Genomic DNA, 14,518 nt, shown 5'->3' with positions numbered 1-14,518 from the left:
GAGCACCTACGTGTGATATGCCTAACTCGCTCAGCCTATCAGTCTATATCTAAATTGTATGTAATAATTAATCCTATAATCACATGCTGAGATGTCTATCATTTCTATTCAAGTTCGTCTAGAAGAAAATTGCATTATTTACTAGAATAAATATTTAGTATTGTTTGATTAATTAATTGATTTTTTTTTCTCCCTATTTTTACTTCTAAATACGGAAATCATTAATATTTTAATTCATATAAAGTATGGACATTCATCTTATGCATTTTATTAATAAGATTACAATACTAATAATATATACAGGGATAAACAGAATGGATCTGAACTATGAAAAGAAAATAATAGAAAACAAACTCAACTCAATTGAATGTGTAGAAAGTAGACAAATCCCTGCGTTTCATTAGTCTCTCGAATTTTCCTGCTGACTTTATTTTTTAAAATTGCTTGTCTACAACTTGTTTCCTGACATTTCATTTAATTATGCAGCTAATATGTTAGTTTTCGTTCTTGATTACTCGTTGTTAAAATATAAATATGAGATTTTATCATCCTGCCTTTCAGATAATCCTTATTATACATTAAAGTTGTTCTTGCTGATATCATTACATTACACTTAAGTCTTTCACTTTACCAGAAACGTACATCTTTATATATTATTATTATTGGTTAAGGGTGTGTAAATTGTATTGCGGGCATTTATTTGTTGCACTAATCTTATTATCTGATTCAATTTTCTGTTAATTCTAAGAATTCTCAATCATAATCCTAAATTTCAAGTATATGGGTGGGTTGCAGTTCAAATACAATGTACCAAATCATTGCTTATTGTTAAGATGCTTTCAAACTACTGATATTGATATTCAGTAGGCATGATGTATTATGGTAAACCATTAAATTGCACTTTTGTCTACATAATCGACTGCAAACCTATTAACTCCCATTCATCTACGTATATATACCGTACATTGTATAAAATATATTGATAATTATGTGTTATAGTACGACAATTCTAATTTATTTTCCAAGTTGATTTACAATGACACATTATTAATATACACCATTATTCTTTGTGAATTCTACTCTTGTTATCTATTAATCAACGTATAAAAGTCTACATATATTCATATTTGACATCTATGAAGCTGGCTTTTTTCTCTATGTCTATTCTTCTAATTATTTGTGTTTAATATACATATATACTTCTTAATATCAAATACAGATTTATCTCTTCTGCTAATTCACCATATTTTTTCACAAAAATAACTGAATAAAGAGATATTGGAGAAAGATAATTGTGTACTAAGTAGTGACAAGCCGAAACCCGTATATACGAACGAAAAAGATAACCGTTTGCTGGTTGATAACTTGTCAGCGCTTCCAAACTTCAACTGGTTTCTCGACTGATTTCAATACTCTTACACTTTACAATTAAGAGATTGACTTGGTAGTTAAGTTTTAACATTCTACGTTATTATTAACGAAAGGACTGGTCAAAATGTCCAATTTTGTATGAGATATTGTCAATATGCAATGTGAATACTATGATCGTTGAAATTATTAACATCAGTGCAAAGCAGGTATCCATACCAAGGTTGGACTTCATAGTTTCAAATAAATTGAGCATTGTGTAGAGAGTTAATAATAAATATATTTGTGTCATATTACAATGAGTAGAAAAATCGTATTTCTGACGTTTCGTGGCTTAATTTAAGCCACTTCTTCAGAGTAAATAAACGACCGACATTAACTCAAGTTTACATAGCACAAAGGAAACAATGCAAAATATTTTTAGTACAATTAAAATCATAATAGGTCTGAATATGTCAATGTGAAATTATTCTTGCATGGCCTGTCACTGTACTAATTTGTGTGTCAGAATGTAGGCATGAGAGATGTACACATTTGTGATAAAAGTAGTAGGTTGAGATTGTGTGTGTAAAAATAAAGTCGGATGTGGTTGTTTGGAAAAACAGTTCAGGTTGAATGAATCATTCAGTCCTTCATTCCTATTTAGGGTAGTGGGATTTAGCATTATGTGAAACGCTTTAGCTACTCGCATCTCTTTGTGGTCAGAAAGCCCTTTCTGAATTATTTTGATATTTTTAATATCAATTTGGTGAATATTGGAAATAACATGTACTGCTATTGCTGATTTGTGAATTTTCCAATTTTAGAGAATTATTAGGTTTTTGTGTAACTTAAATGTTCCTTGGTACGGGTCGAGATCTTACGGGGAGATTCTCCAACATTGAACGCATCACAATCGATACAGCCTAATCTGTAGACAATTTTGAGTGGAAGTGAACGGATACCTATCTTTATTTCCAACTAAAGCGTTTCCTAATGTGTTAGTTGTCTTATAGAAAGCTTTTAATATCCGCTGCAATTCTTTTGTGCCGTGGTGGTAAGGTAAAACTACGGTACTAATACATGAAATTTCATTAGGTTTGTATTTACCGAAAGACAGTTTTGTTTTAATATGTTTATGGTAATATTTTTAGGAAAATTGTTAGAACGTAGGACGTATGTTGTATTCTCTTTTTCTTTCAGCTTGTCTTCTGAGGTAATGTTTTTGGTTGCTTTTCTGAAGAGATTTACGGTTAGGGAAATTTCGGTACTAAATGCATGCGCAGAGTTAAAATCAATATACCGATTTGGATGTGTCGTTTTTCGGGATATAGCTTTCATTAGAATTCCTTTTAACCAAACAGTTTAAAAACGATGGTCCACTATGTTCATCTGCCTTTTTGACAGTGAATTTGATGTTTTGAGAAATTAGTAAGAAGTCTTTTCAATAATGAAAAATGTGTCATCTACATATCTGAGCCAGATGAGTGGTCTAGATGGTATTGGCCAAAACGATCGTCACAATGTGGGACATAAATAAATTTGCGACGATCGTCGATACTGGAGATCCCTTGATCAATAATAATTTCACATTGACATATTCAGACCTATTATGATTTTAATTGTACTAAAAATATTTTGCATTGTTTCCTTTGTGCTATGTAAACTTGAGTTAATGTCGGTCGTTTATTTACTCTGAAGAAGTGGCTTAAATTAAGCCACGAAACGTCAGAAATACGACTTTTCTACCAAATGTAATGTAACAAAGGTATATTTATTATTAGTGCAATCGTCTCAAAACGTTAAGATCCTGATACCATACTTCAAGATTTAATTTAATGGAAGCATTTCAATACGTCAAAAAATGTAGCGACTATTCAAATTCAGAGACTGGACTTAATTCCAGCTAAAAATAGCCGCAACCACTCAGGGATCTTTAAATACTATCATTATTACTAGGCATAATCAAACACATAAGCTGACTTCCAGAAACTGAACGTCACCGCATTAAATGGTAACTTGATCTATAAACGTTTAGATGAAGACGATTTGTAGGCATTTAACAACTGGCTTAAGCAAAATTCATATCAATGCCATCGCAATCGTACCCGATTTTCATTAAACTCGATATGTCAAGCCAAAACTTGATAATAGTAGTAAATGAACGTAACTAATTCGCAGACTCGCTTTCCGCTATAATCCGTCTTTCTAAAAGCTATTAGCCATCCACAGAAGGAGGTTATATAACGCTTTCTTTTTTTAGATAAGCTCGTGCTCGAAGTATGTGATTCTATTCAAAGACGTCTCCAAATATCTCAACAGTATAAAATATTGCAGCACATACACGAAAGTATCGAATGGTCACCCATCACTCCTTCGCACTGCTGATCATCTAATCTATAGCAGCGTAATTGTTTCATTTTTTACTTCGCTGCAGTAACTGTAGGATTACATGACAACTCTACTCCCCTAGTTTCATATTGATCCAACAACACCGTGTTCCAATCATCGTAGGAATCTTTGACATAACGATACATTTCTAGTCAATATTTTCAAGTAGGCAAAGGTAAGCACACGGAGGGTGAACACCAAGGTTTATGTAGCTATGTATTGGGATAACTTATAAGTTGGAACTTCCATTTTATAACCAGTGAGTCACAATCCCTAAATTAGCTTCATCTACTTCAGTTTAGTCAGCTGTTTTCGAAGATAGTTTTCACGAAAATCGATGGCAAGTACAGACATTATATGATATAGAACACCAATTCCAAACTACACATATCTTCCCGTACCACTAAAACAATTAGTCCGTCCAATACATACCTCGAGGGAGATCAGAGAAATATTTTTTAGTACATTGGGGTAAACCAACGTTATTTACTTCAAAGTTTACCCCTCATTTATGATAATACACTTAAATCATTACTGAGGGCATTCTCAAAAGTCCATAAAAGTCAGACCTAGCTGCTTCGTCGTTTCACATCTAATCATCCTATGCATGATTATTTTACACTGTGAACGAAACCAAAATACAGGGATTCAAGTCTATCGAGTAGGTAGTGTGACCTAGTTAGGTGATTGGATTGGGAACCTGAAACTTCTAAACAATCACTAACTCAATGTATAACAAAGTCATACTAGGAAAATGTTATAAATGTTTGTGAAACATAATTTATTATTCGTCATAAAAAAGAAAACAATTCATGATATAAATATTCAATCAATCGTATGATGATAAGTATTACTATAAACTTATACACTACAATATATTGATTGTGATTGAGTCTTCAGATTCTCTGAAATACATAACTGGATGGAGAAAATAAACAACAATGTAAACACAGGGAAGTAATTGTGACAAACAAAAAGAATGAACAAAGGAAGGGAAAATAAATTACTAAATGATATAAATAGGTTGCAAAACTATAAATGTAAAAAAAATAATACAAGTAAGAAATATGTACATATATATACAAAAAAATATGTCCCGGTATTGAAGAATAACGGACTGTTTTTTTAGACATCTAGAAAAATTTTGAAAGAAAAAAAAACACAAGGAATATATATGACACTGATAAGTTAACGTTACAACAAAATTATATAAATGTGAAATAATATCAAGCTATTATTCACTATCTTCATAGGACTTTTTGGGTATCAAAACCTAATCATGAATATAAACTGGGGTGCTCTTGTCAAATATTTTCTGTATAAATATATATATATATATAAAATAGAATTAAGAAATTAAAAGTAAAATATAACACTACCATAAGTCAGCAGCTGATGTACTAGACACATATTCATAACTCAGTAATTCATCAACAGATGCTCTTTCTAAATGATTTCGAACTAAACTCCGTTCTAATGCCTACAACGAATTAGAAAATAAACGGTAAAAGAATATTATGGATGCAATAACAATAAAAAAGAGCAGTACCTGTTTAAATGCAATATTTACCATGAATCACGGTCAGCGGAATAGCCAATGAAATAGAAAACCGTGAAATAAAAGGTATAAGGTGCTTGCCGAGCAGCTTGCAAGCTATTAGTTCGATAACGTGTGAATGCGCATTATTTAGAACTAGAACGATACGCTCACCCAATGCTCCCCGTGCTTTTCAATGGTCCTCCAACCATTGGTTACGATAGTCACGCGGACCCTAACAAAGTAGTCTGTATCTACCAATATGGCTAAGACTAGAAGTTGGTGACTTCAAGCACTGATGCCACGTTTTGGTTTGGCCGCCCCTAACTTTCTTCCAATCATTCCCAACACTGGTTAGCATAGCGTGTCGTGGTAATCGGTGTTCAGGCATACGACGCAACACGTGGCCCAAGCTTGTTTTATGTGCGCTTATCCGGGGACCCTGTGGCATCTTCGTCTGGTCTTGCTGGCGTTGGTGTCGCACTAAGCGCTAGAGCTGAGGCAGCACTAGTCGATTGGATCCCCATTAACAGTCGGTTATGTGCTGTTAGATTAGAAAGTTCCATCAAAGTGAGAAGAAATCGGCGTGAGAAACGATGTCTTTTCATCATCTCCGCCTATGCCCCGACAGATTGCAGCCCGGATGCAATCAAGGATGAGTTTTACCACCAGTTATCTGTTCTTCTCCAGAAAGTGCGTTCGACAGATATTGTAGTACTAGCCGGAGACTTGAATGCCCAGGTCGGGCATCTAGGCACAGAAGAGAGTCGTTTAGTTGGTCGATGGGGACTTGTTGGTCGCAGGACAGATAACGGGGACCGTCTACTGCAACGGTGCACAGACCACAACCTGTTTCTGGCTAGCACTAACTTTCGGCACAGTCACCGCCGATGTGCCACCTGGCGTCCTCCCTCTGCATCTCAAGCCTGGACTCAGATTGATCACATCGCGATCAGCTACCGCTGGCGTGGTTGTGTACAAGACTGCCGCTCCTTTTGGAGTACCTATCTGGACTCTGACCATGCCTTGGTCTGCGCCAATCTTGCCTTACTTTTCAGTGGCCAACGAAGTGACCACCACCAAAAGATTGATGTTAGCAAGCTGGTTGCAACTTCTGTTGCAAGTAAGTATCGAACCGAGCTAGCCTCTAGGCTAGCTACCACTCCACCGAAAAGTATAGATGAGCATTGGTTGCAATTGCATGACGCCATGAAAATGGTGGGTACAGTCAGTTGTGGGTTTGCGAAACGTCCCGCTTTTAAGCACTGGGTTTCTGCAGGTTCCTTACAACTCATTGAAGCCCGTCGGTCTACTCCGGGTGACCGTGAGTTTGACCATAAACGAAGGATGTTACGTAAGGAAATCGGCCGAAGCTTGCGTAAGGGCCGAGAAGCCTGGTGGTCGGAGCGTGCTAATGAACTGGAAGCAGCAGCTGCATCTGGTAACCACCGGAAGCTCTTCCAACACACCCAAGCCATTGGCAGCAAGAAGTCTGGTGTGAGTGAAACAATCTGCGAGGATGATGGGATGCCAATCACTAACATCCATCGACGTCTTGGACGATAGGCAGAATTCTTCGAAGGGCAGTTCAACTGGCCTGCTGCTCCGGCAACATCGGTCAGACTGTCTTGTCCTCCATGGCCGGTGACGACTGATCCACCAACGTCATAGAATGAGTCGATAGTTGTCCCTATCTTTAAAAAGGGTTCACGTCGTTCCTGTAACAACTATCGGAGGATAAGTCTACTTCCAATTGCGTCCAAGCTATTGGCTTCTGTCATACTTCGTAGGTTGTTCAAAACCCGAGAAAGATTGACTCGCAAGGAGCAGGCTGGTTTTCGTTCCGGTCGAGGATGTATTCATCATATCTTCAACCTCCGCCAAATGTTTGAACACCGCCATACTTATCAAAAGCCAACAATCGTAGTGTTTCTTGACATCAGGGCTGCCTTCGATTCGTTGGACAGGACTGTTCTCTGGGATTGTCTATTGAAGAAGGGTGTGCCTGAGAAGTTTATTAACATCCTAAAAGCCCTATATACAAACACCTCAGGCAGAGTGAGGGCATACAACCACCTCTCTCCATTGTTCCATTCGAGCAGTGGGGTTAGGCAGGGTTGCCCAATCTCGCCAGTCCTCTTCAACTTTGCCATCGATGACATTCTGGAAACAGCTCTGATGGATGCAAGTAATGGTGGTGTGGATCTGTTGCCTGGAGAAAGACTTCTCGACCTTGAGTATGCGGACGATATTGTCTTACTGTGCGATAATGCCCAAGCCATGCAATCCGCACTTAATCAGTTGGCAATCAGTGTCCGTAGGTATGGTATGTGCTTTGCACCTTCGAAGTGCAAAGTACTTCTACAAGACTGGCAGGATTCTAATCCTGTACTCACCCTGGATGGTGAGCTGATAGAAGTAGTCGAGAAGTTCGTGTATCTAGGTAGCTGCATAAGTGCTGGTGGGGGTGTGAGTGATGAGATCAATGCACGAATAGTGAAAGCCAGAGCGGCTTATGCCAATCTGGGTCATCTCTGGCACCTTCGTGATGTCAGTCTGGCTGTAAAAGGTCGGATCTACAACGCGTCGGTGAGAGCAGTTTTGCTCTATGCTTGTGAAACCTGGTCTCTCCGAGTTGAGGACGTTAGACGACTCTCTGTGTTCGATCATCGCTGTCTCCGAAGGATTGCTGACATTCAGTGGCAACACCATGTCAGCAATGCAGAGGTTCGGCATCGTGTGTTCGGGCACAGAGACGATAATGCATTCGGTGTCACCATCTTGAAACATCGACTTCGGTGGCTTGGACATGTTCTACGAATGTCGTCCCAGAGAATTCCACGTCGTGCATTATTTGCCGACTCTGGGACTGGTTGGAAGAAGCGGAGAGGTGGTCAGTGCATGACATGGTGTCGTGGTATGAAAGAAAGCTGCAAAGGGCTGGCTTCTGTCGGTCCTTCACGACTCCCTGGTTGGGGTCTGAGAGATGGTGCTACACAGTGGCTAGAGACGTTATCAGATATGGCTCAGAATAGAAGCCAGTGGCGATCCTGCTGTAACCTTCTTTTACTTTCTTCATAAAAAGTGGTTGTGTCTCCTTTACCTGAAAGATTTCTTCTGATTGTACCTTTTCGTTCCCTCGTTACTACCACACTACCTTACACCAATCTCTTCGTCATAGTTCTCCTTTTCTTTTGAGCTCCTTAGTTTTTTTTTCTACTTCTCTTCGAATTCTCATTGTTTTGTGTGGCGCATATATATTGGCGCTCTCTTGTACCAATATTCATGTGTTCAAATAAATAAATAAAAACTCAGTCGATGAAGATTCACAACCCCATCAACTGATTTACCATCATTCCCTAATACCTGATATTCACAGAATATTGAAACTTAAATAATATCGCTACTGATTAATTGTTCATCAATAAAACTATGTAAGTACCATTAATCAAGTTGCCATTTATACACTTAATCGTTGGTGTTTATGACAATCGATACATACGACGGCATATATCAAAGTGAACATTCATTGTATGGTTAAATTAAGTGTTAGAAAAGATGAATTTGAAAATTCGCAATATATATGTGTTGCCTGATAAACAAAGTACTAGGATGTTACATAAACAAGATTGATTTTGATAAGGAGTTTATACAATAGTTACACCAGTTTTATTATCTATAGTATAAATCTCTAATCAAATCTAACCGTCAACACTGCTGTCACATGCAATACACAATCTAATCTAAAAACAATACTAATCAGTGATTATTATCTGATTTTACAATTTCCTTCCCTCACAGTTGACTGATGAATTCAAATTTAACTCCGATCATTATTAGTTATTGAAATTCATAGTCATGTTGAATCGTCCGCCTTTTTCTATGTTCATACTGAACGTAGACTGACACATCGAACAATTAATACATAAGCTGAATATATATATATATATATATATATATATATATATATATATATGGCCGAGAGCAGGGAGAGTCAGCTCTCTCTCCAAATGCTCTCACATGGCCACGTGCATACAGCCACTGCCAGGGAAGTCCTACTCACTGCCTCCTCGTGGCGGGTGTTGTTTACGAAAGTGAGGACGAAAAGTGAATGTCCGGCGCTTTAACCGGGTTGGTGGATATGGAGAGTCCACTTAGGGGAGTTGGTAAACCCTGAATCCAAACAAATGGTGTACATGGGCTGCAGGGTCCTGAAGGAACAAATGGCGTATGAACCAATTGTTGGTCACCGGCTACCATGGGACTGCATCTCCTGTTGTTGTTCCACTGCTTTTTGGATTAGACCTATAGGTTGAAGGCTCCGGGCTTGACTCCCTAAGAAAACCACCTGCTTTGGTTTGTGCACCCGGGCAGTATCACAGCCCTCACGCAAACCGAATCGTTAGTGGCGCATATCTGTTTGGTGCCTCCTTGTACCAATATATATTTTTTGAGGTTAGAGTCAATATTTGTCTATAATTGTTTCGCCTGTCCAAGAGTATTTGTAGTTACGTTGATTAATCACTGAACAGTGAACAATACCATACTTGTCCTAGTTCTTAGTACTGTTGGGGTTCTATTTACCAAGTTTCAGTGTAACTACTTGTTGGTGCATTATGTTTCCCAGGTCAAATTATATATATATATATATATATATATATATATATATATATATATATATATATATATATATATATATATATATACCTGAAGAAATATCTCTCGTAATTGTATTATAGTGATCCAAGAAAAGTGGGTACTACAAGCATTAAAATGAACAAGTTACATTACAATTAATGATAAGATAAAAATAGACAATTCGGAAACATAGACGTCTTTTTTCCAGCTGTAGTAGTAATCAAACCATTACTAAAAGAATTATTATCTAACGACTTTAGATAATGATTATTTAAACAGGGTTTTATTTATATTCGAAAGAATCTCATACACAGAATAGACCAAAGACACCTGTTAATTATACTGTTTTTTCTTCAACCAGATAACAGAACGAAATACAACAACTGTCACATTTGCTTACCTTATAAATAGATTTATTCTTGATAGCTGGCAAAGATATTTTTACACTGGGACTTATAATGGCTGATAGACGAGAGTGAAGTTTATCTTGATTAAAAGGTAACTGACCGTAGACCATCATATAAAGGATTACACCTAATGACCAAATATCCGATTTACGACCAACCTTTCGTAGTAACAAAACAAACAAACTTTTATTGAATATTTAAAAACACGAGAAATCACTTCTATTTATAATATGAAACTGTTCACAAAGATTTGTGTCACGAAGTTCTAGTGAGAAGCCATTGATAGTGGAGTTTAATCAGTGAACGGTGTGGGACAGTTATTCATCTCAGACAACGGATGAAGGGTTGCACAAAATCATGGATCGATTGAAGTTAGATATCCGTTGGATGCCGGATCGGTAGTCTAGAGTTCAGGCGTTCGCGCGCGTGTCCGAAAATCCTGAATTTGAGACCTGTGTACAGGATCGTGGGTGTGCACTACTGAGGAGTATTATACTAGGCTATCCAGTGCTTCCAGGTTTTCAGTGGTAATCTAGCTTAGATCGACTCGTGAATCAACTATAATTTATTTGTAAAATCCAACTATTTTTTATTATTTATAATCTATTTCATGTTCAATTTTTCTTGAAATAATCACGTCGAACATTGGTAATGAAAACTACACAAATGAACGTCTATAACCAACAAATATATTTAAGATTTATTGAGTTACATAATTATTTCTTTTAAGCTGCAATTACATATCATAGATGACTAGAAATTATCAACTTCAAACATCAATTCCACTTCGATGAGTTGACTTCCTTCTCATCATATCAAAAACTCAAGAAATCATCTGAAGTAATCGCTAGCGTATGCGAAGTGGAGTGAGTACGATCAGTTATGCAATATCTAGGGTTTCCAATCATTTTTTCGTACGCTTAGTGTATGTATATAGCCATGCTCTTTACTAGGAATTTCATTTCAAACATAAAAGCTATCTACGTATATCTTTTGTGAACGCGCTACTGTAACGTATTCCGACTTACCGGATGAAAAATAGCAAATAAAGTGAAAAGTAAAACTTGAAATGAGATCGTGTGTGGAAATTATGCTCTTACATTCACCAATCACACGCTAAATGAACGGAAAATACTTAAAATAGCACACGTATCGAACACTGAACGGGTGTGCTTTAAATTTACGGACACAATGTAGTGGCTTGGCTTTGTTAATCAATCACCTTGATAACCGTTATTATACGAATCCCAACAGTGTTTGAAATCCGCATTCCGTCAATTGAAGAACATATGGAACTCAAAACAATTGTCAGCCAACATAAAAGTTAGAATCTTCAATACAAACGTCAAGATAGTTCTACTGAACGGAGCTAAAATGTGGAGAACTACCACAACCATTATCAAAAAGGTACAAGTATTTATAAACAGTTGTCTACGCAAGATACTCAATGTTCGTTGGTCGGATACCATCAGCAACAACCTACTGTGAGAGAGAACAAATCAACTTCCGGCAGAAGAGGATATTAAGTAAAGACGTTGGAAGTGGATAGGACACATGTTGAGGAAATCATCAAACTGCACAACAATATATGCGTTAACTTAGTATCCTGAAGGGAAACGAAAAAGACCAACGAACACACTACGTCTGGAACAGGAAGCAAACATGAAAAGGATCAATAGCAACTGGAAAGGACTACCCAGGACAGAATTGGATGGAGAATCCTGATGAGCAGCTTAGACTTTTCCATAAGGAGTAACAGGAGTAAGTAAGTAAGTACGCTGTCCTGTGGATAGAGTTTTATGAGCTTAGATGGACATAAGGGCAGGGTAATTATTGAAAATATTTCGATTGTGGTGTGTAATTTACTGCTACCATTTGTTTACACTAATACAATATGAAATATAATATGTCCTGCGTTTCAGAAATACTGAGATCTTTTGGTTTATCATTCAGTTCCATAATGTTATAACCAACGAAAAATTTGTTTTTATGGTGATAATATAATACTTTGATACGACTAAAAAATGAGTTGAATGGTGACAGCCTGGTACTTAAAACACTTGGCGTTCAATAAGTAGTAGTTCGCTAGGTTCTATAACTAACCCTACCTCATCTACTTGGGTCTGGACAAACGGGTAGTACTGTGGTGCGTGCTACTTATATTGATATAAGTAGTATATAACGTGAGTCAAAAGAACGTAACGTCTGGCAGCAGAAGATGGAGAAGATCAAGAAAAGAAGAGCGAGAAAACAATGGAATTTGTAAGAAATCGCATGAACAATGAAATGCGAGACAATGGATTGAGGTTTGCAAAAGCAACAGTCCGGTTTGATATGATAGAATAATATTTTGCAAATTAACGATTTACTATATGGTTTTTCTATTTTACCAAGTAATTCTGTAATTTGTCCTAAATACAATTTGGTTGTCCTCACCCGTGTTCTCCTTCACTACAGTACCACTAGCTCCCATAGCTGTGGGTGATCATTTAAAGTGGCGCAGATCTATTAACTTTTGGTATATCTTCAAATCATGTGGTCAAAATTTATCTCACATGTTTTATTCCATAAATTTATCCTTTCTTCGCAAATCAAATCATTCGTTTATTCTTTTTGTATAAACCCTTTAAAAACTACTACACTGGTACTTATTTTGATCATTTAACTTTACTGTGTTGATGAGATGGTAATATGGAGCAATGCGCATATGCATCAGATTCTATGTTGCTTATAACTAACCGAGTAGCACAATAATGTGGCTAAGAGCCACGTATTTTTGTATTCTTCGCTGATCAACAGCTCAGCAGTAAAATTTCCAATATTCTATATTAACTTGAAAGGTTTCATTATAAAATTAAAATTGTGAAAAAGAGAATACGAATGCAGAATGCAATCTATATCAGAAAAGTAAACTCTGAGGATAGAAATATCTCCATGAAATAAATGCATTATTTGGAAACAACAAAAAACAACCTTAAAACGATTTTCTTGGTCAACTTCAGGACCCAAGAAAAACGACTGATTTAGGCTAGATGAGGATGAAGGAATAGCAGCAGCCTCTTCCAACTGTTCTGGACTCATGAAAGACAATGTTCCCAACTTTAGCCAATGGTTTACAGTTGTTGAATCATCTGGTAACAGACGACTAATCCCTAGATCAATAAGCTTCAACTGTCCATAGACTAGAACAAAATTTTGTGGTTTTAAATCTAAGTGAACAATACCTAGAATGAGTAGCGAAAAAAATAATCAAGATAAAAAACACTTAACAGAAGTAATCATTATTTTGGATTTACATAAAATTATCCAAAATTTCATAAAATAAATAAAAATGAAACTAAGCAATGAATCGGTCATGCCAAAGAACTTATTACCATTGAATTTGTGTAACAGTGAATGATAATCAAAGGATATCACAATATAAAACTACGAATTTTCGAAGTTAGTTAAATAGTACTTTTAAAATAAAATTGTACATTTAGGTATTTACACGTATGGAAAATTACGGATTCCCAGAAGCGAATCTATGAAATTATTAGTTGTAAACGGAGAGTAAGAGAAAAGTTTTAAACTTGGTTAGCTACTAATTAGTGAATTGGCTTGTATTTTTAATAAACATATAACAAATGGTTGTTTTTTATTTTATTTTCAGATACCTTTTAATTCGTTTACATTTGTTATATCTTTAGACATTAGTGAACTAAAGTCAATCAACTATAAATTTGTTCGGATTAGACTCTTCTCGATATTTTGTCTAGATCTAGTTAGATATTGTTATGAATATCCACGATAATTTTAATACGGTATATTTTCTCCTCATTACACGTTCTGCCGAAAAACTACATTGCAACAAGATATTAACAATAAAAATAAACTTACGACGATCATGAAGTGCTTTCACACACCGCAACATTTGATCCCAGTAGAATACAATCCCAGATGAAAGCATACCTGATGGTGAACGAGGAGATTTTTTCGCACCACCAGACCAAAAGCTAAGAATTACACTTTTCAAATCGCAATCTCCTTTCTCCATAACAAGTATGAGATTTTCTGATGTACAGTGACTAAACATTTTTGAAAAAGAAATTGTAAAAATGTTAAATATCAAGACAATAAATGTACGATCAGCTTATGTTAAAAAGATGAGAAAACACAGAGAATCTAACTTGAAAGTTCGCATAGCTTTGAGCAGATT

General features: G+C 36.3%; 2 protein-coding genes across 3 annotated transcripts in view; one reads left to right on the top strand and one right to left on the bottom strand.

The window, feature by feature from the left end:
- The window catches only part of CDC14A_1 (Dual specificity protein phosphatase cdc14a), a 65,926-nt gene extending 64,525 nt beyond the window's left edge, over positions 1-1,401 (top strand). The window contains exon 15 of one of the 2 annotated variants that reach the window (XM_051210532.1): positions 245-1,401. In XM_051210532.1, the coding sequence (XP_051070532.1) occupies positions 245-274 (30 nt within the window). In that variant the 3' untranslated portion in view covers positions 275-1,401. The remainder of the gene's footprint in view (positions 1-244) is intronic. The other variant, XM_051210531.1, reaches the window with a different exon arrangement.
- Positions 1,402-1,453: 52 nt separating this feature from the next.
- The window catches only part of MS3_00001094 (uncharacterized protein), a 36,717-nt gene continuing 23,652 nt past the window's right edge, over positions 1,454-14,518 (bottom strand). Inside the window, exons 12-16 of the mRNA XM_051208602.1 lie at positions 14,200-14,387; positions 13,294-13,544; positions 10,314-10,478; positions 5,118-5,218; positions 1,454-4,871 (exon numbers count right to left, since the gene is read on the bottom strand). Coding sequence (XP_051070530.1) covers position 4,871; positions 5,118-5,218; positions 10,314-10,478; positions 13,294-13,544; positions 14,200-14,387 — 706 coding nt within the window. The 3' untranslated portion in view covers positions 1,454-4,870. The remainder of the gene's footprint in view (positions 4,872-5,117; positions 5,219-10,313; positions 10,479-13,293; positions 13,545-14,199; positions 14,388-14,518) is intronic.

The sequence above is a fragment of the Schistosoma haematobium genome, chromosome ZW (assembly GCF_000699445.3).
Source record: "Schistosoma haematobium chromosome ZW, whole genome shotgun sequence".
Classification (NCBI taxonomy): domain Eukaryota; kingdom Metazoa; phylum Platyhelminthes; class Trematoda; order Strigeidida; family Schistosomatidae; genus Schistosoma; species Schistosoma haematobium.
This window is presented reverse-complemented; position numbering and strand designations above follow the sequence as displayed.